A 26,667-nucleotide genomic window follows, 5' to 3' on the forward strand; every position below is an offset into this window, starting at 1 on the left:
TGGGTCCTCCCAGCTCTTAGTCTTGTCCTCTACCAATGTATTCTATAATCAGCAAACTGTCATTCCCTTGTTAAAATACTGTAATGGCTCCCTATACTTATGCATGGATTTTTCTTATAAATACTGCAAATATATTTCCTCTCCCTTATTATTTTCTTAGTAAAATTTTGTTTTCTCTAGCTTATTTTATTGTATAAATACCATCTATCATACATAGAACACATGAAATATATGTTAATAAATTATATTATCATTAAGGCTCTAGTCAGCAGTAAGCATTAATACTTAAATTTTGGGGGAGCCAAAAGTTATACACAGACTTTTAACTACATTGCCGGGGAGGGGGCTAGTGATCCTATCCCCATGTTGTTCAAGGGTCAGCTCTACTTAAATTGATACACAAGGTCCTTCTAATACAGCCCCTTCAGACATTTCTGGTTTCATCTTTCTGCTATGAGTTCTAACTCTGCTGGACTATTTCCATTTCATCAACTGCACTATACTCTCTCTCTTATCTATGACTTTATGCATTTCCTCTATTCCTTCACCTGGGTAACCTCCAAGAAGATCCCCAAATCCTTCAAGGTACCTAGCATGGTATTCTGTATTGTCTCCATCAAAGCACTGTGCACTATGTAGTAAATGCCTGTCTATATTTTTCCACTATACAAACTTGGACCCTGAGAGACAGACTACTGTATCTACTTAGTACACCTGCCTTATAATCCTTTATAACTACTAACACATAACTGTATTGTCTTGAATTAGTCAGCACTCAATAAATATTGGTCAAACAGATGGTGCATGGACAGATGGATAGACAAGTATACAGAGGTAGGTGGATGGGTGAAGTCTTAAAATTGAATTTTGAACATTTTTAAATAATGGGAAAAGGATAACTGATGAAATTAAGAAGGAAAACTATTCTTTGTAGAAGATGCAATTCTGAGTAAGAATCAGAAACTGGGAAGGTAAAGAAAACAAAGAAAATTTTAATCAAGATTTTGTGAAATTAAAGAAAGAAATTTTTTGAGCAATATATACAAAGTGTAAGAAATTAGGCCACTGGGAAAACAATGTTAAAAAGCTTCCAAGTTCAAGATGCAAGGTCTGAACTTTGTCCACATAGCAGTGAAAGCCACCAAAGGAAGTACAGAAGATCAATACCTGAGAAGACATTCTTAGGAGAGAAGATACATAAGGATCCAAGGATCCAAGATGAGAAGGAAGAAATAACTGGCTCAAAGAAAGGGAAGAAATTTGTCCAGGAAAAGGGAGCTCCATTATTTATCTAAGATGGTTGTAAAATTTACTTGGAAAAATATGAAAAATAACACCATGTACCAGTGTAAACTAGGCATAATGGAATTTACAAAGAAAGTTGATCTGCTATATTTTCATGGTATTTATCATACTTTTACTATTGGCCAACAAAGTTTGAAAAGTTGGGTTTTTTTCCCCCACAGATTAGTCTTCTCTTTTTTTTGTTTCAAGTTTTTATTTAAATTCCAGTTAGTCAACATATAGTATAATTAGTCATTGAGAGAAAGACAAATACCATATGACTTCACTTTTATATGTGGAATTTAAGAAACAAAAGAGATGAACATAGGGGAAAGGAAAAAAAGAGAGAAGGGCAAACCATAAAATAGACTCTTAACTAGAGAACAGAGGGGAGGTGTGGGAATGGGCTAAATGGGTGATGGGCATTAAAGAGGACACTTGCTGTGATGAGCACTGGGTATTGTATGTAAGTGATGAATCACTAAATTCTACTCCTGAAGAAGTTTTATAGGTCAAATGGCACAAGGACCTGGTACAGACAAATGGACTTGGTGGTCACCCTCATATGATTATAAGTGATACCCAAAACCATGAAAGTGCAGGACGTTTGCCACTGCCTTGATGTTTTATGAAAAAAAAAAGAATACAAAAAAGTTCTCACTACTTGTGAAAGGTGGATAAAAATGGATGGAGAAAAATAAAGATTATAATAGGTTACCAAAGTTGGGAAGGAAAAATAAAAATTAAGAATAAGAACATATAGCAAACAGGATCCAGCAGCACATTCAAAAGATTATCCACCATGACCAGGTGGGATTCATCCCTGGGTTGCAAGGTTGGTTCAACATTCGCAAATCAATCAATGTGATAGAACAAATCAATAAGAGAAGAAAGAAGAACCACATGGTCCTCTCAATTGATGCAGAAAAAGCATTTGACAAAATCCAGCATCCGTTCCTGATGAAAACGCTTCAAAGTATAGGGATAGAGGGAACATTCCTGAACTTCATAAAATCTATCTATGAAAGACCCACAGCAAATATCATCCTCAATGGGAAAAAGCTTGCAGCCTTCCCATTGAGATCAGGAACACGACAAGGATGCCCACTCTCACCACTCTTGTTCAACATAGTATTAGAAGTTCTAGCAACGGCAATCAGACAACAAAGAGAAATAAAAGGTATCCAAATTGGCAAGGAAGAAGTCAAACTCTCTCTCTTCACAGATGACATGATTCTTTATATGGAAAACCCCAAAGACTCCACCCCCAAACTACTCAAACTCATACAGCAATTCAGTAACGTGGCAGGATACAAAGTCAATGTACAGAAATCAATGCCTTTCTTATACACTAACAATGAAAATACAGAAAGGGAAATTAGAGAATCGATTCCATTTACTATAGCACCAAGAACCATAAGATACCTGGGAATAAACCTAACCAAAGAGGTAAAGGACCTGTACTTGAGGAACTACAGAACACTCATGAAAGAAATTGAAGAAGACACAAAAAGATGGAAGACCGTTCCATGCTCTTGGATTGGAAGAATAAATATTGTTAAAATGTCTATACTGCCTAGAGCAATCTATACTTTTAATGCCATTCCGATCAAAATTCCACCAGTATTTTTCAAAGAGCTGGAGCAAATAATCCTAAAATTTGTATGGAATCAGAAGAGACCCCGAATTGCTAAGGAAATGTTGAAAAACAAAAACAAAACTGGCGGCATCACGTTACCCGATTTCAAGCTTTACTACAAAGCTGTGATCACCAAGACAGTGTGGTACTGGCATAAAAACAGACACATGGACCAGTGGAATAGAGTGGAGAGCCCAGATATGGACCCTCAACTCTATGGTGAAATAATCTTCGACAAAACAGGAAAAAATATTCAATGGGAAAAAGACAGTCTCTTCAATAAATGATGCTGGGAAAACTGGACAGCGATATGTAGAAGAATGAAACTCGACCATTCTCTTACACCGTACACAAAGATAAACTCGAAATGGATAAAAGACCTCAACGTGAGACAGGAATCTATCAGAATCCTAGAGGAGAACATAGGCAGTAACCTCTTCGATATCAGCCACAGCAACTTCTTTCAAGATATGTCTCCAAAGGCCAAGGAAACAAAAGCAAAAATGAACTTTTGGGACTTCATCAAGATCAAAAGTTTCTGCACAGCAAAAGAAACAGTCAACAAAACAAAAAGGCAACCCACGGAATGGGAGAAGATATTTGCAAATGACAGTACAGACAAAAGGTTGATATCCAGGATCTATAAAGAACTTCTCAAACTCAACACACACAAAACAGATAATCATATCAAAAAATGGGCAGAAGATATGAACAGACACTTCTCCAACGAAGACATACAAATGGCTATCAGACACATGAAAAAATGTTCATCATCACTAGCCATCAGGGAGATTCAAATTAAAACCACATTGAGATACCACCTGACACCAGTGAGAATGGCCAAAATTAGCAAGACAGGAAACAACATGTGTTGGAGAGGATGTGGAGAAAGGGGAACCCTCTTACACTGTTGGTGGGAATGCAAGTTAGTGCAGCCACTTTGGAGAACAGTGTGGAGAATCCTTAAGAAATTAAGAATAGAGCTTCCCTATGACCCTGCAATTGCACTGCTGGGTATTTACCCCAAAGATACAGATGTAGTGACAAGAAGGGCCATCTGTACCCCAATGTCTATTGCAGCAATGGCTACGGTCGCCAAACTGTGGAAAGAACCAGATGCCCTTCAACGGATGAATGGATAAGGAAGATGTGGTCCATATACACAATGGAGTATTATGCCTCCATCAGAAAGGATGAATACCCAACTTTTGTAGCAACATGGACGGGACTGGAAGAGATTATGCTGAGCGAAATAAGTCAAGCAGAGAGAGTCAAGTATCATATGGTCTCACTTATTTGTGGAGCATAACAAATAACATGGAGGACATGGGGAGATGGAGAGGAGAGGGAGTTGAGGGAAACTGGAAGGGGAGATGAACCATGAGAGACTATGGACTCTGAAAAACAACCAGAGGGTTTTGAAGGGGCGGGGGTGGCGGGTGGGAGGTTGAGGAACCAGGTGGTGGGTAATAGGGAGGGCATGTACTGCAAGGAGCACTGGGTGTGATGCCAAAACAATGAACACTGTTATGCTGTAAATAAACAAATAAACGAATAAAAAAAAAAGAATAAGAACATAATGCAACCAAATGCTGGGATAAAATAAACAACACTCTAACACTCTAACAAATGCAATCAAGTTAACAAAGGAGACAAAATAATGTAAGCTATGACAAATAAGATTTCTAACATAAGAAAATACAGTTAAATATAATTTGGTGCTTAAATTTTGGAAAATTCCCATTTTACCTTTTTAAAATGTAAAATTTTTATAATCAACAAAACGGCAGAACTGCCATCAGCACTACTAATCAACAATGTTCTTAAAGTTCTACCACATTAGCCAAATGCAAATATACAAATCGGAAGATTTTTAAAAAGAGAAAAAGTTATCATTATACACAGTTGATATCAATATACTACAAAGGTCAAAAAAATCAATTTTATACCACACACATGCATCACATAGACTACAGAATAAAACTACCACACGCCAACTCTACAAGAAAACAAGAACTAGAAACAAACAAGAAAAGCACAAAACTACCAGAGGGGCAGGGATCTGCAGGAAATCTCCCCAGGGACAAAAGTGCTGACAGATGCCATTTTTCTCACCTTTTCCCAGCATAGATAGCCAAATGCTTCTGGGAGCCAATTATGATACTCTTCATCCATTTACCTGGCTAGCTAGCACCACATGCTCCTTCCTGGCATTCCTCTGCAGACCCGCCCCACCCAACCATCTCACCTGGGCAGGCATCCCTCCAAAGTGACTCCTGACCTGAGGATAGGTAGAGGGGATAACCCCATATGCCAAAGTGCCCATACTTAGTGCCCACTGCTACTGGGCCTCTCAGCTGGCTGTGCAGAGAGCAAGTCCTGCCCTTCCCTGCACCTGCAACTGCAGCCATTACAGCAGCTAACTGTAGACAGCCAGACTAAGTGCTGGCCCCATCTACCAACAAACCCAAGGTGGTAGAGCCAGGTCTCTCAATAGCCAGAGGAGCAAACTCTGCCCAGTGGGCCCACAGCAGGCAAAGCAGGTCATTGTAGCCAGCTAGGCTAAGGGCCAGCCTGACCCACCAGTGTGCCACAATAATCAAGGCTCAGCCAAAACAGAAGGGCACATGCAGTAGTGCAGGATTATCTTATAGGAAAACACACAAATCCAAGACCAAGAGATATAAGTGACCTACCTAATACACAAAACAAACACAGAGAAGCAGACAAACTGAGGAAACAGAGGAATATGTCCTAAATGAAAGAACAAGACAGAATCATGGGCAGAGCTGGGGGGAAGGGCAAAAAAACAGATAAGATATAGCCCTGATAAAGAGAGCAAAGTAATAGTCATAAAGATACTCACCAGACATGAGAGAAGAATATTTGAACTCAGTAAGAACTTCAACAAAAGACAGAAAATATAAAAAATAACCACCCAGGGTTAATGAATATAATAACTAAAATGAAAAATATACTGGAAGGAATCAACAAATTAGAGGATACAGAAAAATGGCTCAGGAATCTGGAAGCCAGGGTAATGGAAAGCAACCAAACTGAACAACAAGAAAAATAATAACAAAAATGAGAATAGATTAGGGGGACTCTAAAACATCATCCACTATAATAATATTCACATTATAGGGATCCCAAAATGAGAAGATAAAGAGAAGGGAGTAGAAAATTATTTGAAGAAATAATAGCTGAAAACATTCCTAATATTGGGAAGGAAACAGACACCAAGGTCTGGGAAGCACAGAGTCCCAAAAGGAAGTCCAGACCAAGACACAGAATAATTAAAATGGCAAAAACTAAAGATAAAGAGTGAATCTTAAAAGCAACAAGAAAAAACAAGCCATTATGTAAAAGGGAAATTCCACAAGGATATCAGCTGATTTTTCCACAGAAACTCTGCAGATCAGAAGACGGCATGGTATATTCTAAGTGCTGAAAGAAAGAAACCTACAATCAATACTCTATCTGGCAAAGTCATTCAGAATTGAAGGAGAGACAGAGTTTCCCAGAAAAACAAAAGTTAAAGGAGTTCATCACCATTTGTCAAGTGCAAAGAAAAGGCCACAACCAGAAAAATAAGAAAACCATGAAAAAAAAAAATTTTCCCCACTGGTAAAAACAAACATATAGTCAAGACTTAAGTGTGAGACCTGAAACCATAAAACTACCCAAAGAAACACAGGCAGTAATCTCTTGGACACTAGCCATAAATATTCATATTTATGGATATGTCTCCTCAGGTAAGGCAGGGAAAAAAAAAAAAACTAAAATAGACTACTGGAACCACACCAAAATAAAAATCTTTTACACAGTGAAGAAAATCATCAACAAAACAAAAAAGCAACCTACTGAATGGGAGAAAATATCTGCAAATGATTTATCCATAAGGGATTATTACCCAAAATATATAAAGAATTTATACAACTCAATCCAAAAAAACAAATAATCCCATTAAAAAGGAGAGAACCTGAATAGACATTCTTACAAAGAGGACATCCAGATGGCCAAAAGACACATGAAAATTTGTTCAACATCACTAATCGTGAGGGAAATGCATATCAAAACCACATGAGATATCATCTCATACCAGTCAGAATGTCTAGTACCAAAAAGACAAGAAATAACTAGCATTGGAAAGAATGTGAAGAGAAGTGACCCCTCGTGCCCTGTTGGTGGGAATATAAATTGGGGTGTTACTATGGAAAACAGTATGGAGACTCCACCAAACTTAGAGACAGAAATAATACATGATCCAGGAATTCCACTACTGGATATTTACCCAACTATAAAGAAAACACTAACTTAAAAAGATATATGCACCCTTATGTTTTATTGCAGCATGATTTATAATATTCAAGACATGGAAACAACCTATATGACCATCAGTAGATGAATAAAGATGATGTGATACACACACACACACAATAGAATTTTACTCAGCCACAAAAAAGAATGAGATCTTGACATTTGCAACAACACAGATGAATCTAGAGGGCACTATGTTAAGTGAAACAAGTCAGACAGAGAAAAGATAAACATTATATGATTTCATTTATATGCAGAATCTAAAACAAAACAGGGACGCCTGGGTGGCTCAGTCGGTTAGGTGTCCACCTTCACCTCAGGTCATGATCCCAGAGTCCTGGGATTGAGTCCTGTGTTGGGTTCCCTGTTCAGCTGGGGGCCTGCTTTTTCCTCTCTCTCTGCCCCTTCCCCGGGCTCTTTCTCTCTCTCATGCTCACTCTCTCAAATATATAAAATCTTTTAAAAAAATTACTATGTTTTAACAAAGTCATCATCTAATAATCAAGTCTAACTAGGCAGAACTATGCATAAAGATGTATGTAAAAAATATTGTCTAAATGTACGGGGATGATTTTAAAAATCCATATAAGGGAATACACCCAAAGGCCATTAAAAATGATCTATTCGGGGCGCCTGGGTGGCTCAGCGGGTTAAAGCCTCTGCCTTCAGCTCAGGTCATGATCTCAGGGTCCTGGGATCGAGCCCCGCATCGGGCTCTCTGCTTGGCGGGGAGCCTGCTTCCTCCTCTCTCTCTCTCTCTCTCTGCCTGCCTCTCTGCCTGCTTGTGGTCTCTATCTGTCAAATAAATGAATCTTTAAAAAAAAAAAAAAAAAAAAAAAAAAAAAAAATGATCTATTCAAGGACTATATACTCACTTGAAATGCAGCTAAAACAAACAAAGAACAAGAATGTACTGCTTAGTTTTTATATGTATGTCTCTTAACATTTTCCAATACATTTTTCTGATAACTTTCGTTTTACATCATACTTTATAATGGACTGTTTCACACCTTACTTGCCTTTCCACCACATACACAGCTACTGGCAAAAATCTTCTCCATCCTTATTTCTACTTACTAATAGGTCCGGTCAAAATCGAGAAAGAAGAAGGCTCAAAAATTTTAGACAGAAAATTATAAGAAAAAGGGTTTGGGGTTATACATTGATTCAAATTATCTGTAGCTATCCCTGTTCCTCACTTGCATTAATCATCAAGCATGTGGAGAGAGTGAGCATTAATGAAAATCTTTTTTAAGTTTTTTAAAGAAAATGAACACTATTTAGATCCTAAAGATTACAGGTGCTTCCTTTAATTATTAAGATATTATGTTGCAAAAGATCATCTATATGTGATGCAATTCTTCTTTCTTTAAGGAACCACACTCATCACAACTTATTAAACAAGGCCTACGACAAGGATGTGAAATTTATTCTCATTAATCTTAGTGTACATATGAGCTTTGTCATGGACCATGAACTTACAGGCCTTTTTTTTTTTAAGATTTTATTTATTCATTTGACAGAGATCACAAGTAGGCAGAGAGGCAGACAGAGAGAGAGAGAGGAGGAAGCAGACTCCCTGCCAAGCAGAGAGCCTGATGCGGGGCTCGATCCCAGGACCCTGAGATCATGACCTAAGCCAAAGGCAGAGGCTTTAACCCACTAAGCTGCCCAGGCACCCCAGGCCTTTTTAAGAAAGGTATTAATTTAATTTACACATACCCTTTACAATCATTGTACATTCTGTTAATCCTGTCCCATTTTGCATTCAGCTGAGTTAGTGTATCCCGGATCTGAATGGCTTCGGGTCCAGAAGCTTCAAGGATAACATCTGGCTGTTTTTCATGAATAACTGCAATCTGCTCCCCGAGTTTGTCCAGTTGATCTTTGATATTCTACAAATGTAGTATCACACATTAACAAAATCCAGCAAAAAGATAAGAAGAATGAAATTACAGAAAACCAAAAACTTTTCTTGCATAACATTTATTTTAAATATAATGAGACATAATAATTGTTGCTCATCAAAACTGAAAACTTTTTTTTTAACCATTTTATTTATTTTTCAGCGTAACAGTATTCATTGTTTTTTTTTTTTTTTTTTTGTATTCATTGTTTTTGTACAACACCCAGTGCTCCATGCAAAACGTGCCCTCCCTAAAACCTGTTCCCCCAACCTCCCACTCCTGACCCTTCAAAACCCTCAGGTTTCAAAACTGCAAACTTTAAAAAAGAATAATACCCTGTGTTGGTCGAAGTGTGAGAAATGCTACCTAATACCCTAACGGCAGAAAAGGAAATCCTCACAGTTGGCCAAAGCAGTATTTGTAGAGGACATACAAAAAGCCTCAAGAGTATTCTGTAAAAGTAATAAAGTGAAGTTGGAATGATTTACATTTTCAAATATGTAGTAATGCTGACTTAAATGACAGAAATGAGCTAGCAAACATCAAATCTATAGCAATTTATTGCAAATTTATACATAAGTGCAAATTATATGAAAAAGCCTTGATAGCATTTAATAGTCTTGTGAATAACTACAAACTCCCAGATCTCTACTAATGTAGAAGCAACACATTACTCCATATCCCAAACACTGGCCCATCTTAACTCGTTATAGATGACAACATAAATGCTGATGTTTTACATCAAACTCACAATCAAGTTTATAAGAAAGGAACATGGATCGTGCATATATTTGATTAAAGAAGTTTTTGATGTTGCCAAGAATGAACAACTGTGCATACTTAAAAATCCATGCCCACTCTTAAAAAATTCAAAATTTGATAATATTTCCTTGGTGAAATGAGCAAGGTTTATTATTTGTATCCATTATTAATTCCTTAGTACAAATTTTAAAACTTATAGGCCATCTACGAAAGCACAAGGACAGATTCCTTGCTTTATTCAGCATTAACAGTAGCTACTCAAGGGCACCTGGGTGGCTCAGTGGGTTAAGCCTCTGCCTTCAGCTCAGGTCATGATCCCAGGGTACTGGGATGGAGCCCCACATCGGGCTCTCTGCTCGGCAAGGGGCCTGCTTCCCTCTCTCTCTCTCTGTGCCTGCCTCTCTGCCTGCTTGTGATCTCTGTCTGTCAGATAAATAAATAAAATCTTAAACAAACAAACAAACAAAAAACAAAAACCAGCAGCTACTCAAATAAGGTGCCTGGAGATTTACCTTCAGAGAGTCTTCCTGAAAAGAGAAGTCTTCATAGGCAACAGTGCTTAGCTCAGGAGCACTGAGTGATAATTCAGCATCATCCATGGAAAGTAAAACTTTGTTAATCTCAACTAGATAATCTGTGGGGAGAGGTGGCGATTGAATTCCAGGAGCAAGCTGACCTGTTCTCCTTTGGTGATTAGGGGCTGCCTGTAAAAACAATAACAATAAGACACATCTCTTAAAATAGACCCACAATGAACAGCAGCAAATAGAAAAAAAAACACAATACTATTTGGTGGAGCAATTCAATACCATCAAAGGGAAAAAAAAAAAAAAAACGAGTTTTATGTTTTTATATTTTTGCCCTGTATTGCTATAGAAACCCTTGACAATCTCTATACTGATTTTCTTTTGCAGCCTGCAGTTAAACAGTATAAATAAGTTAAAGCTTGACAGGGTTTTCTTTAAGAAGTGTGCCACCTAAACTCATTCAGCAAACAAGAAAATGTAACAACTCCTTTCCTGAACTGTTGGGGGAATAAGAATATGCCATAAATCATAAAGTTCTGTAGGAAATAAAAAAATTTTAATACCATTTTACTCTGTAAAATGTCATGATTAGATTAACTCTTCTGGGCTTCAGTTACAGTTTATTAAATGTGCCATCTATTACTTGCAAATAGCAAAGTGCATCTTCTCATGAATTAAGGTAGCTTCCATGATGCTTTCACTGTTTTCTCTATTAAACTTCTAAAAAAGGATAGTCCTCTGAGAATTCAAAGATGGCAGTGAATAAATACATGTCCAATGAGGTAGCATCCTGAAAATGGCTATGGTTACAATTCCTAAATGAAACCGAGACTCAAGACTAAAACCAGTGAGTCAACAACATGGTGTTGAATCTAGACATCTGCATTTATGTGTCTCCTAGAGTGTGATGAAACATGTTCACCTATTGCTGGAGAGTATGGCAGGAGAGAAGCCAGCCAAAGATTTCCTGATTTTATCCACATGATTATTTATACTGGACACTAATATTAATTTTATTATCCTGATGCCATGCCTTCGAATTTTAGTCAGAAAGCATTTCTGGATATTTACCTATATGTCCAAGAAGATAAGTTATATTTTTAAAGCAAATATAAAAGAATGGAAAGGTCTATAGGTATTGTAGATAGGAAGTTCCAAATTAAAAAAAAAAAAAAAAGATCACATTCATGAAAGACCGTCTTTCTCTATTCAGACTGTAAAGATAACCTAGGATTTCCTGAGCCTTCATTGTCTTGCAGAAACAGCAAGGCAGTTTAAAATTTAAACATGTGCTTTCTTTATTCCAAAAATAGATTTTATCCTAAGAGAGTGATCAATCAAAATGTCCTAGGAGAAGGGGGAAAAAAAAAAAAAGTCCTCTAGATGCGACCCAGACTTTACTTCTGGATAATTTTATTTTTAAAGAATTCTGCTAGGACACAGAAATGCAAATATACCACAAGCTAATGCTAACATTCAATAGTGTTACATGATGTTGCTCAAGTCATACACAACCTAAGTTCCAGATAAATAGATTAAAAAGTTAATTTTATCTGAACACTTAATTAAAAGTTCCTGTTCTGTTTTTATCAAACCATAAGGAAAAACCAGAACTAAATAGAACTGAATATTCATCATCTCTGTGGAAAATAAGAAATTTTCAGATCCTAAGTAGGCTGGAAAACACACACACACACACACACACACACAAATATAGTCATGTAGGGCTAAACAAAAATTTTAAATGATTTTATGTTAAATGATTTTATGTAAAGTAAATTATGTTAAAGTAAATTTGTGAAATTATGTTAAAATAATTTGAAGATGAAAATCAACAAGATAATACTTAATAGCAAATATAACAGGAGACTAATATCTTTATTTTATAAAGAGCTTATACATATTTTAAAAAGAGCAAACACACCCTCGTAAACAAATGGGAAAAGGTCATTTAACACACATTTCGAGTAAGAAAATGAGTCCTAAAAACTGGTGGTTCTCAACCCTGATGGAATATCAGAATTACTTGTTTGTTTAGAGTGTTCACAGATAAGCCCAACCTAAGAGATTTTGATTTAACTGGTTTGTAGGTTAGATTTTTTTTTTTAAGTTCCCCAAGAGATTCTAATGTTCACAGATAAGAAACAGTTTTAAAAAACTGCAAGTCTGAAGAAGCATATGGGCTAAGGACAAAATAAAGACAAAAACTTTTTAAGCATTTTAAGGACATTTTAACTACAATAACTAATGCTAGTGAACCCAAAATGAATTGTGCCTGTTGTAGTGTATATTAGTACTCTTAAAAAACAAATTTTGGCATTTGTTAAAAGTCCAAGAATTATTTCCATTTTGGACCAGTAATGATTTATGATTTGGGACCCAAAGATAAAAGCTCTAGGAAAGTAAGATACTTTCAAAAGTAATAATGAGTCAAAGAACTATAATATGTGAAAAAATCTTAGGAGTAAAAATGGAGCCAAGCCTTAAAAGATAATAAATTTTTCAGGCAAAATGAGATAAAACCCACACCAAGGAGTTAAAAATATCATTAGCAAGATCCCAAAGGTGTAAAGGCACCGGTGTGTTTGGGAAAATGTGCAGAAAACCAGGAGAACTATATACGTGGTTAAGAGCCAGTGAATCAAAGTGGTAGCTGGAGGCCAGATAGAAGCCTTAGTGTATCATTTTAGTGATGAACCTTGCACTTAAAGCTTTCTCTGTACTTTGCAATATTTTCCTGCACACTTTCTTAGATAAAGGAATGTCATGACCAGCCATAACTTTGAGGGGAATAATTTTGAGGACTAAATGGAGGATGGGCTAGCATTAAGAAAGACTGGACATTAAAAAAAAAAAAAAACAACACAGCTTAGGACATTACACTGACTAACAGGAGAAAATCGTAAGTGTGAATTACAGAAAGGATAGTAGACTAAGAGAAATTCCATCCTTTCCCCAGGGTCATAAGGCAAGTAACTGGTAGAGCTGTGTCTAACTTTAACTACTTGATGTGGTGTAAGGAACAAGAAATGGTTGAGAAGATTTTGAGGTTTCTACTTTGAGAATAGGTAGTTTTTAAGGAAATAAACAAAGATAGGGAATAAATTAGGAAACATGGGTTGGAAGGGGAAGGGAGAGGACGAGTTTAGCTTGGGACATGTCATAAGGCTGCAGTACATACAGATAGAGACATCTAACAGGCAGCAAGCTCAGAGAGTAGAATCTTCCAATAGATTCAACGTCATCTACTAAAAATGGTTCTTAGAAGGATTACCTAAGAACAGACTTGGAGAGAACACCAGTACACTTAGAGTGCAGTTGAGATGATGGCCATTGAAAAGGGAGCTGGTAGTGAATCTTTTTCTAGAACACAAATCATAATTTATCAATTCACAAATTTAGTTATTTAACTAAAATTTTTTGAGATGATTAAGACCTCCACATATGAAATACAGAACTGAAGGAGGAAGTCACTTCTAAAAACAACAGATGTCTTTTAGATTTAAGACATTAATAGAAGTCCAAAAGAGATCCCAATAATAAGATTTTGTTTCTATTTCCTTTGAGTCCTGTCCCATCTGAGAATATAAACGTTATTTAGTAGTGCATACCAGAAAGGAGAAAGAGATACTATGCCATCTGTTTTTTAAGGTATCCATGAATGCAACATCAAATATCTGAATGGCAAGAGCTAAGTAAGTTATTTAAGGAAAACAGAGTCTCTCCCAAAAGAGTACCTTAGTTTTATTGTATCTTGTGCGCAAAAATAGTAACTGCAAACGGATCTTTTCTTTTTTATTATCCTCCATAGGTTGATGTAACATTTGTTCTCCTCTTTGTAGAACTTCCTCAATCTGGGCTCGCTCCTCATCCACCTGAAAGTTTAATAGGAAAAATAGCTTACTCAAAAGAAAAATGCATAGCATCACTTACTTACCAGTTCCCAAGCAGAACTAACCTACAAAGTATGAGATTAGTCAAGATCTGTTCAGCTGAATAAGTAACAAAAATTCATTTTTTTAAGTATTTCACATCTGAAGCTAAAATATCTCATAAAGAATGTTAGTTTAGAGGCAGTTAGAGAACACTGAAACAACACTACCTTTAGTCAAAAAGTGTGACTATTTTTTTAAGCATTATGTAAATCACTTGGCAAATCTTACAATGACACTCAGCAGAAAATCACGTATGGGTCTATTCTTTGGCATGACTTGGCAGACTCCTTCGGTAAACATCACCGATGTAAAAATATAATTAACAGAACAAAAAAGTAAGAACACCATGGTTTTGAAAATCTCCTTGAACCAACCTTTTCATCTTCATCACTGAATTCCAAGTGTTTTTCCACAACTTTTAACATATTCTCTATGTCACTTTCTAATTTTTCCAGGTCAGAGAAAAGTACATCAGCTTCAAATGCTTCAGTGGTGACCAAACATTGGTAGGATAATGGTTCCTGGCCAATTAGCAACTGCAGAAGGAAAAGTGTTCTTTGAAAAGATACAGTCTTTTTTGTTTCTTTTCTAAAGATTTTTATTTATTCATTTGGCAGAGAGAGAGAGAGGTATAAGCAGGGAGAATGGCAGGCAGGGGAGAAGTAGGCTCCCTGCTCAGCAAGCAGCCTGACGTGGGGCTCGATCCCAGGACGTGGAATCATGACCTGAGCCTAAGGCAGATGCTTAACCAACTGAGCCACCCAGTTGCCCCTGAAAAAATACATTCTTAACCAGACCTGCCATCATTAATCAGGGGTCAGCATGTCAAGAGAGGAGCTAGCATTTATTTGAATTGACTTTAATTTCATTCATTCATAGAGCAATGAGTTTATCTAGTTGGGCTTCTCTGAGTTACCCCTTCTTTCCAAACTCCAGCCAGAGATGTGAGCTAGTGGGCAAATAACTGAGGCCCCCTGCCATGCTGTGGGAGGATTCTGAGATTACGTATGAGCACAGCAAGAAACAGGGCCAAGATCCAAAAGCCATCCCTGCCAGGACCACGGAAAGAAGAAAGGCCACCACCAAGTACAGGTACATCCCACAGAATGTCTCCTGTAGAATCCCCTTTGGATTTTGATACCCAAAATCTGGAAAAGTACATCTTTCTCAATGCAGTTATTTTCAGACAATATCATTATAGAAAGACTTCATATTTATATAACTAAATTCAATGTAACAACTTTAATAAAACTAATGTGCAGGAAAATAAGGTGTTGGCTGAGCATGGGGAAACGAGCACTCTCTCACTGATTATGGAAGTAAAAATTGGCACAAACTTTTTGTAGGACTCTTTGGAAAATCTATTTAATGGTATTTATATGCACAACTTCTACAACAATTTCAAGGAATTCAAAGAATTGACCCTAAAGGGCACACTAATAAATGAGCAAAAAGACATGCATAAAAGAATTCTGACAATTCGATATTTATAAAAGGACACTAAAAGTGGAAAACTGACTTAACAAAAGTGCAATAGATCATATAATGGAACACCCCCTAGCTGTTGTAAACCATGTCAAAGGAAAACAAACGAAACAATATAAAAATTTTAATTTTTTTTTTAAGGATTTTATTTATTTGACAGAGAGAGACCACAAGTAGACAGAGAGGCAGGCAGAGAGAGAGAGGGGGAAGCAGGCTCGCCGCTGAGCAGAGAGCCCGACACGGGACTTGATCCCAGACCCTGAGATCGACCTGAGCCGAAGGCAGTGGCCCAACCCACTGAGACACCCAGGCGCCCTAAAAATTTTAATATTTTAATATCACAGAGATATGAGTAAGAGTAGACATGTATGCCAAAATGTTAACAGAAGTTATTTATGGGGACAATAATAATTTTGCTTCTTTGTACTTCCTCTCACTCTTCCCTATGTCTTATGCCTTACTTTTTTAAACCAGGAAAATGCTCCTATATACATTTTGAAAAGTACAAATGAACTTGGGTCAGAGAGTAGGGAAATAAGGCCAAAGCTAAGGAAGACAAAAGTTAAAGCAAGTTCTTTGTTTTCCTTAAGTTGTAAATAATCTAAGTATATTTGCGAGCTATGAAAGATAGTTTGGCCTAATATGTCAGCTATTTTAAATTAAAGCTGACTTAGATAATGTTTACCTCTTGCAAAAAAGAGGGTCCTTCCTCTTAGATAATTTCCACACACAACTCTCAGGAGGTAGAATTAACTAAATACTCAAAACCCATGGGCCCAGCTGGGATCCTGAAAACCTCATAATCCTGTCAGAATGAACACCTAGTATTAATGACCCCCAAAGTCAGCTACACTGTTTTGTTTTCTGCCTAGCAAACCATCGAAATGTTCCCATCTTTTCGATTTCACATTTACTGAGCACTCGCCACACTCCAGGCCTTGAGAACACTACAGTAAAATGCTTCCTTTCCTCCCCCTCAGGAAACAAGGGAAAGATGAAAGAGAATTAATAAGATAGACACAGAGAGAAACATTATCATACGGAAGCATAAGTAAAAGCTTTTTTAAGGAAAACTCTTACATATTATCCTCTTATTTAAATTTATAAAGCACTTTTTCAAATTTATAAGAGCAGATAGTAGCTTTTCTGCATTAGGTCTAAATTGTGAAATTTCTCGTAACTTTTAGTTGCAATCAAATAAAAAACCAGTTGACAAGCATGTATGTAAGTCTTATTTTATAGCCAATTTTAAATTCTGATTGAGACTTTGAAAGCTTCTTTCAAATGGTTTCTTCAATACTATTTCCTTCATAGGCAAAATCACAAATAAATAAGGACTGATGCTCCATTCAAAGAAAAAGTGATTAAAATCACCTTAATTCAAAATTCTTTGATGTATTTACCATATAATCATCTATCATTGAGATACATGCCCACAGGAAAAGTAGTTTTGTATTAAAATATAATTACTCACCTTGGCACTTTTGATATGTTGAGACACCTTTTCAAAGTTTCTATTCAGTTCAGCTAATTTTGGTTCTACAAGTTCCCTGCTTGAACCTCCACGTGCATTCATCAAAACAACGGCTTGATCCTGGACATTTTCAACTTGGAGGGTGGCATCATCTAGCTCAGATATTAGACGCTAATTGCGAGAAAACAAAATTATCATATAAGAAAAATCAAAACCAAACATGGGGTGTGATGCTAACTCAGAATTAAAGGTAGTTTAAGTGCATTTCTTGAATCCCTGAAAAAGATTTTAGAGCAATCAGTTTAATGAAGAGCTGTTCATATAGGACTCAGATGAGACCTCAGTTTCTCCCACCAAAATAAAAACTAATCTACTGCAAGGGAAAAATGAAGGCACAAGGAACTTGGAGCACTGGAGAAAAGACACCAAAATCCTCCACTCCCACAAACATTACTGATGCTCTGTGCTTGGTACCTTCACAATTTCTTCTCGTTTACTAGCTGGTTTTTTTTCAATCTCATCCAACAGAGCTTCAGCTTGATAAAGCCAAGTACTTATGTGAGCAACATTTCCGTCAAATATTTCCAACTGATTCTGATGGTTCTAGAAAAGAATTAATGAAATGCTGATGTAATCACGTGCAATATTTAAGACAATAATCTTTGATGACATTGAAAAGCCAAATGTATGCTGAGTTTCAAGATAGGTTTCCATCTTTCTGCAAAGCTCTTTCCCAGTGAATAAATCTCATTCCTAAAAATGCATGGTTGTGTACTTTTTAAATTTATTTGATTTAGACCTCAATACAGTAAAAAGTTAAAGGAGGATAAAAGGCAAAACTTCCTTTTTCAGTTTCATTTTGTCTCCCTTACTCTTCATTTTTATAAGTAATTTCCTTTACCCTCCTTGATCATATTTTTTAAAAACTCACTTAAAAAGTAATAATCTAAAAGAATAATTAAAATATGGGTTGAGTAAGAGTCTGCCTGCTCAGTGGACTGAGCAGGCCTGCTGCTTGTCAGCTCAGCCTGCTTCCCTTCCTCTCTCTCTGCCTGTCTCTCTGCCTACTTGTGATCTCTGTCTGTCAAATAAATAAATAAAATTAAAAAAAAAAAGAAGTACAGCTGGCACAGACCTCACTAACATTTCCTGAAGCAGGACAGAAAATGTGATTGAGAGAATAAATGTGAAAACCAGAAGAAAACGGTTAAACCGAATCAAACAAAGCGAAATAGCTGAGGCGAAGGCAAGAATTTAGGACTTGATCAAAAAGAGTAGGGAAGCCTTTGGATGAATTAACAACTTCCAAGAACTTTATTTTATAGGATAAAGGAAACTAGGAAAAAACCTTATAAGTAATTATATGACAAGAAAACAAAGTATTAATCCATAATATGGGAAAAAGTTTTAAAAAAAAAAGAAAATGAGAACTCATAAATGAGAAAAGCTTGGCAAGTGATCTGGGTTCTAAGAAAGAAGATCAAGAACTGACGACCACCAGACTTATTTAATGTTAATATTCTAAGGGCACCTGGGTCAGTCAGCTAGTTAAGTGTCTGCTGGTGGGTGGCTCAGGTCATGATCACAGGGTTGGAGCCCCAGCCCTGGCATCCTGCTCAGCACAGAGTCTGCCTCTCACTTTCTCCCTGCCCCTCTGCCTCATTCATGTTCTCTCCTTCTTTCTCTCTCAAATAAATAAGATCTTTTCAAAAATGTTCTAATAGGACTATAAAGGTATTATTTGAAAGGAGAATTTGGAAGGTATAGACTGAAGAATATAGAATTAAAAGGTGTGAGAATGTAGAATATGGTTAGTTACAGTAAAAATGAATATATAAAATATTTAATGAACATATTCTACGAGCCAAGAGTTTCATATTTTTTATTTAACATTTAACAACTTTGTGAGATATGGTCTTTTATTCTGATTTTATAGATAGGGAAATTAAGATGAAACAATATTTAACTAATTTACTCAAGTTTTCAGGTAATAAGTTGCAAATGAACTCTGGATAAAAAGCTGTCAGATCGGGGCGCCTGGGTGGCTCAGTGGTTTAAGCCTCTGCCTTCGGCTCAGGTCATGATCTCAGGGTCCTAGGATCGAGTTCCGCATCAGGCTCTCTGCTCAGTGAGGAGCCTGTTTCTCCCTCTCTCTGCCTCTCTGCCTACTTGTGACCTCTCTCTCTGTCAAATAAATAAATAAAATATTAAAAAAAAAAAAAAGCTGACAGATCAAGATATGAGCTATAAGTTTCAATGCCCTACACATTCCGATTGATTTCAGTAAAGGTTCCAAAGCACAATAATTTATTTTTCTCTGTCTCTATTTATTACTCAGTAAGTCTATGAATTTGGAAAAAGTCCTTAGATATATCAAAACAAAATAATAATTTATAAATGAAACACCCTCTATAGGAAGAAAAAGGGAGGTTGCCATATATTCATTGTTAGCATAAGAGGGACAGAAAACCACTGTGCAATTTAAATCGTCACTATTTCCATGAAATAATTAACAAAGACTAATAACAATAACCTTTAATAATTAGCATAAACATCATCATGATATCTAACACTGATTATTTTAAGTATATTTATAGAGTCAAATATCCATGTTTCATCTCACGTAATAATCACAAAAACTGTACAAGGCAGAAATTATAATGCTGTTCATTTTACATATGAGAAAATTGAGGTTTAGACAGCATTTAAGAGAGCATTTAAGTGACCTCACCAATGTCATCCTCCTAGTAGTCAAAATTATTACTTAGGCCATCATATGCTAGTATGCCATTATTATTAGAACATTATAAATATTATATACATGATCATTGATTGCATGAAAATTAAATACAATATTGAATCATTAAAATGTAATAAATGAGGTATGTTTACTAAGATCTTAAAGTATATATTTCTATTATGTCACAAATACTACTTAATAGAGACATTTTTAACTCTTTCTAGTTACTATTTTTTCAAAAGAAAAAAATAACATGTAGGCTAATGAAATGAATTCACTTGAAGCAAAACATTATTGTGACACACAGAAAACAGGATTTATGATTCTAATCAAAGCTGTATCGGCTTTTAAATAATTAAAGGAGAAAAGACTTCACTGTTAAATTCTCCCCGAGACGTACCATTAACGTACTGCACCAGTCCTCTGTCCACGTGCGGACTCGGCTCCAGCCAGCGTTAAGCACACAGAGCCGCTCCTCTAAAACAGGCTCACTGCCCTCAATCAAGTTCTTCAGGGCAGCACTGCTCTCAGTGATGGCATTTAAATCAGCTTTTCTCCTTTCCAGATCCTTCAGAATATTCTAAAAAAGAAAAATACCAAGACCCACTTGATCTTTCCAAACATGAAAGGTTTTTGTTTTTCTTTTTGTTTCAAGATTTTATTTAAATTCAAGTTAGTTAACACACAGTGTGTATTAGTTTCAGGGGTAAAATTCAGGGATTCAGCACTTGTAGATAATACCCAGTTTACACAACTTTAATTTTTTAAAAACTTTTCTTCTACATATGCGTAGTAGTCCATGACTCTTTTTTAGATAATTCACAATATGTCAGAGGTTCCCAAAACTCCACAACCAATTCGCATGTTGAGAGTTCTTAATTTCCTAATAAAAACTAAAACATTTAATTATACAAATACAAAAAAGTAACATTCGGTTGTGAAAAGGTAATCATTTCATTAATTTTTCATTAATTTTAAGTACAAATGCTACTTATTACACACAAACACCAAGTATCTTCATCATAGCTTTAGACATAACCAATTTTATGTTCAGTAACTATAACCTGGCAAAGCAGAACTATCCCAGAAGTTACAATTCTCAAAATTCTATAATGAATTTATCTCCTGGGCCACTACAGGAAACTACTAATGTGTGTTACATTTATTTGGAAGGATAACACCCTGTACTAGGTGCCTTAATATATAATCTGTTGCATTAGTATTATAAAAAATATGTCATCTTAGCTAAATCACAGGAGAACTAGCACGTCTAAGCCGTAGTCATATAGCCGCCATATGCAAAGATAATACTCTGGGTGGTATAATGATAACTTGATTCGCACATTCATAAGGTTTGACCAGCAAGACGTGTACTCAGAGAAATACAGCAAAAATGCTGGATTCCAAAATTAAAACTACAAAGTTCTAAAATCAAAAAGTAACATGAGCATATCTACCCCACTGCTATTGTACCATTTTTAGCCAACATTTAAACAAATCATTTCAAAGAGCTCATTTATATTTAATCTCACATCATTAAATTACATTTTGGAAGGCATAAAAATTACAAATTCCCAGATGAGTCAAGGTTTAAACATTCACTTGGCCATATTAAATACTGGTATATTTATAAAGGCACTAAAATGTTTCTTCTAAATGTTCTTCTCCAGAAGGGAGTTTAAAAAAAAAAAAAAACCCACAGCCAAGCTCTCTGCAGTAAAGACTTTCTATCTACCTTCACAGGGAAAGTACTGATTGACTAGAACAGTCTTTAAGAACTATATAAAATAGGAGCACCTGGGTGGCTTAGATGGTTAAGCATCTGCCTTCCGCTCAGGTCATGATCTCTGGTCTTGGGATCGAGCCCCACATCGGGCTCCCAGCTCAGCAGGGAACCTGCTTCTCCCTCTGCCTCTACCTCTGCTTGTGCTCTGTCTCTCTTTCTCTCTCAAATGAATAAATAAAATCTTTTAAAAAAAAAAAACTATATAAAATAGGGGCACCTGGGAGGCTCAGTCCATTAAACATCTGCCTTCGGCTCAAGTCATGATCCCAGGACCCTGTGATTGAGTCCCGTGTCGGATTCCCTGCTCAGTAGGGAGTCCACTTTCCTTCTCCCTCTACCCCTCCCCACTGCTTCTGGGTGCGTGTACGCGTGCGCACACGCGTGCTCTTTCTCTCTCTCAAATACATATTTTTAAAAAGAACCATACGAAACAATTAACTACAAGTAATTAAATGTAAACAGTGCACACAACTATCTACACTAATAGACCATATTGTAAAGCAAATGACTATATTGAAAATAATATTTAAGCTACTGAATAAAAATGCTATTAAAGTTCAAGAATGAAAATGCTATTTAAATTTTTACATTGAAAAATTTTTAAATAATTTTTAAGTGCAAATACAATAAAATGTTGTGAAATATGAATGTCTCTTAAATCTGAAAACAACACTGAAAAAGTGGGTGATTATGTTTCATACTGATGTTTCATTTGATTTATTCTAATGAAGAGAATGTGCTGTGAATTCGTGATTTGTATATACCATCTTCATTATTTCGAACCTGAAATAAGATTAAATGGGAATTTTAAAATGAATAGTACCAGAAGAGACAATCTTACATTGTTTTAAAAGTTTTTACCTTAAAAAATAATCAGAATCAACTAATTGAATGGAATTGATGTGAGTACACAAATAGATAATTAAAAATTAAATATGTGAAAAGCATATCACCTCTGTACAAGCTGTAATTAGTATAAAAGAGAAAAGGCATACCTTTTATATACCTATAAAAATAAACAACTTTGCATACATACATAATGTTTTTGAAGAAAAAAGCCGAAGCATTATGTAGTAATATAAAAAAATTGGGGAGAAAAAGGAAATATACCATTTACTAAGAAGACTTATTATAACAAAGATATTGATTCTCCTCAAATTTATAAATTTATGGAAATTCAAACCAAAATTTCTAACAGAATTTTTAAAATAATTTCAGACTAGCATATTTTAAGTTTCTATGAGTACACACACACATAACAGAAACATAAAGATGGAATCTGTTAATTACATGTTGAAATATATTATGAAGCCATTTGGTTAAACAGTTGAAGAACAATTCAGAGGGTCAGATAAGTGAAGTGGAAAACAGAGAAAAGCAACGGGTAAAAGAATAAATGAATTTAGCATGTCAAATCAGAAAGGAAAAAATAATTAATAAATAGTGCTGATATAAATGGTTAACTACTTGGTCCAGAAGGATTAAAACATTAAAGGTAAAAGATGAAACTACAAAAGAGCTACAAGAAATATAAGTAAAGAATTATATAATCTTGGAGTTGGACTTTCTAAGAAGCACAAAAGACAGAAACAATGAAGAAAAAGATGAATTTTATTCTTTAAAAAATATATAATAGGGTGGTTTTAAAAAATACAGAACAGAAAGGAAACTTTTTTACAGAGACAAGGAAATAAAAAACTAAAACAAAAAAGGAAAAGAAAAATGAAACAACCCACAACACACTAAGCATTTATTATTGGGGTAGGGAAAGAGCTCTAAATTAAAAGATGAGAATGGTCAAAACTACAAAAAGGTAGTTTTTCCTTACGTAGGCTCCATGCCCAGTGTGGAGCCCAATGTGGGTTTGAACTCACAACCCTGGGATCAAGACCTGAGTGGAGATCAGGAGTCAAATCCTTAACGGACGGCCATCCAAGTGCCCCAAAAAGGCAGTTTTGTAAAAAGAGCTACAAATGGCCTCTAAACTTCGGAAAATGTTGCAATTAAATAACCAAAACATGATATTTGCCTACCTTTGAGCAAGGAGGAATTCTCACTCACAGCTGATGGGTATAATATTTCCAAAGGGCAATTTTATAATGTGTATAAAAATTTTAAATGGATATATCCCTTGACCAATATTTTTAAGTCTAAGAATTTATTCTCAAGAAATAATCATGAATATATGCTATGATTTAGCTTCAAGTATATTCATCACAGCATTTTTTACAATAGTGAAAACTGGTAATAATTTAAATGGATATGAATAGAGGAATGGCTTAATTTTAAAAAACCAATAAAATACTACACTTCTCCAATGTGTGATACAAAACCTCTGTAGGTAAAGAAAAATATTAAAGATAAATGTTTTTATATATATAAAAGACAAGGTTTATATAAAAGACAAGGTTAAGAAACATTAGATACAATATAATTATTTTTAAATGTTTCTGTCTGTTCATGTTTATATGTGCCTATAAAAAACAAACAAAAACAGTGTATTCTTTGAGTATAAATGATTTTTGCTTCTGTTTTTCATTACACTGTACAAATGTCATTCAATTAGCTTACATGACTAAAGTTATTAATAAGAAAATAATGGCTTTCAAAATGTATTGTAAAAGAAGATATTTCCTTGAAAAACTTAAACAAAAACATAGTTTGATGTCGTTGCTTTGCTTTTATCAGCAAATTCCAATGTTCCCCCTTTCCTTCCTGCATCTGTTTTTCCATCTTCTTGTCATGTCACACAGTCCATGACATAATTAAACTTTTCATGAGCTATTATAATGCCTTATAGCTTGACTCTCATTCAACTGTTACCCCTACAAAGTGTTCAAATTAAGAAACGGTTGCATCATACATGACCTCACAGCACCTGCTCCCCACTTCCTACAAGCAAACACCTGTAGATGTCAACACTGATATTTGTGGCTTTATATAAATTTCCATCACAGTTTTGGTCATTTGTATTCGGCACTTATCTGTAGTATATATACATGCTTCTTTCTTAGGAAGTACATTTAGGAAAGAAGAATGCCTTTGCTTTAAAAAAAAAAAAAAAAAAAGACTTTGTGTTCCATCAATCCTTTGTCCACCTCAAAAGAGAGAATTGGCAAATCTACTCTATAATCTCCGATGTCGAAATAACTACAGAGTTACAGAAAACTCTTGGATCTTTTATTGATTTTTTTTTTGAAAATTCTGTTCCTATGCTCTTTACACCAGTTCACTTGCAATATAAAGATTAGTTACGGGTATAAAAGGTATTACAAAAGAATTAATACTTGGCCCAATACTCTGTGAAAAACCAATTCTCAAAAACTATCACCAACTGTGAAGGTAGTGATTAGAATGTTTTACATACCACACAGGCACAATGATCCATGTGAGTTTAATGGTTTTGGAATCAAGATAAAAATATCTTCTTAAAATTATTGTCTTTTTTTTTTAAGGTTTTATTTATTTATTTGACAGACAGAGATCACAAGTAGGCAGAGAGGTAGGCAAAGAGAGAGGAAGGGAAGCAGGCTCCCTGGGATCATGACCTGAGCCAGAGGCAGAGGCTTTAACCCACTGAGCCACCCAGCCTCCCCAAATTGTTGTCTTTTATAATAGTCTTCTTTTTTCTTAAGACAGAGAAATGGAAAAAATAATGGAAAAAAAGAAAATGCTGTATTTAACATGAAATGGAGATAAATGACATCCTGAACAAAATGCCACAGGAGACCCTGGCATAATATTGGCAGGTAACCTGAGTTACAACTTACTTTAGCCCAAGAGATTTCTATATCCAAGTCCCCACTCAAGCCTCCGGACGTGGATTTCTGTACCAATTCAGCTTCAGTAACAGAAAGCCATTCAGAGAGAGAAGCAGTCTCTTTCTTCATTTTCCGGGCCAACTGTGATGCTCTTTCCAGGTCCTGTTTTCCCTCTGTCACCTAAAAAGAAAAAAGAGAGAGGGAGGAAGGTAGAGAAAGGGTGAGAAGGAGGGAAGGAAGGTGAAAGAGAGGGAAGGGAAAAAGAGAGAGAGGGAGAGGAGAGAGAGAGAAAGGGAAATGAAGAGGGAAAAGAACATGAAAAGAATAAATTCAAATAATAACTAAAGATCCAAACAATTCATCTTAACCCCCAAGAAATACATAACCTTTCTCTCTCCCACCTGGAATCACTCCATTCTTGCATTTCTACAAGGGACAATATACTACAGAGGTTAAGTGTCAGACAACCCTGGGTTACTTTCTAAGTGACCTTGGTAGAGGCATAGCCCTCAAAAGGTTGGTATTTATGTATCAAATAAGAAAGATACATACACAGAGGGCTTGGCGCAGTCCTTGTAACAAAGTTAAGGAACCAGTAAATGGTATCTTTTATCTTTTGAATGGAAGACGACTTAAAATCCTCTCAAGAAAGAATTCTGTTTAAAAAACACACACATTGGGGCGCCTGGGTGGCTCAGTGGCTTAAGCCTCTGCCTTCGACTCGGGTCGTGATCTTGGGGTCCTGGGATCGAGCCCCACATTGGGTTCTCTGCTCCGCGGGGAGCCTGCTTCCTCCTCTCTCCCTTCCTGCCTTTCTGCCTGCTTGTGAACTCTGTCAAATAAATAAAATCTTTAAACACACACACACACACATACACACACTATATTCTAAAAATTTGAGGGGGAAGAGTATGATTTTCATAATTATGTTTTGCCATTAACTACTTAATTTAAAATAAATAAATGCCTATGCAGCATAAACCTTTAGTATTATTTTGCTTTTGTAGCTGACGGAAAGCAAAATGAACGGAACAAACATTTATGAGG

The 26,667-nt window shown here is 35.8% G+C and overlaps 1 protein-coding gene across 4 annotated transcripts in view; it reads right to left on the reverse strand.

Annotated features, from left to right (window-relative positions):
- Positions 1-26,667, reverse strand: part of UTRN (utrophin) — a 505,495-nt gene that overhangs the window by 285,969 nt on the left and 192,859 nt on the right. For all 4 annotated transcript variants that reach the window (XM_046006019.1, XM_046006018.1, XM_046006020.1 and 1 more), the window contains 8 exons: positions 25,630-25,800; positions 20,474-20,653; positions 17,808-17,936; positions 17,334-17,504; positions 14,749-14,910; positions 14,177-14,314; positions 10,425-10,616; positions 8,966-9,138 (listed from right to left, as the gene is read on the reverse strand). In XM_046006019.1, coding sequence (XP_045861975.1) covers positions 8,966-9,138; positions 10,425-10,616; positions 14,177-14,314; positions 14,749-14,910; positions 17,334-17,504; positions 17,808-17,936; positions 20,474-20,653; positions 25,630-25,800 — 1,316 coding nt within the window. The remainder of the gene's footprint in view (positions 1-8,965; positions 9,139-10,424; positions 10,617-14,176; positions 14,315-14,748; positions 14,911-17,333; positions 17,505-17,807; positions 17,937-20,473; positions 20,654-25,629; positions 25,801-26,667) is intronic.

This window comes from Meles meles, chromosome 5 (assembly GCF_922984935.1).
Source record: "Meles meles chromosome 5, mMelMel3.1 paternal haplotype, whole genome shotgun sequence".
In the NCBI taxonomy this organism is placed as follows: Eukaryota; Metazoa; Chordata; class Mammalia; order Carnivora; family Mustelidae; genus Meles; species Meles meles.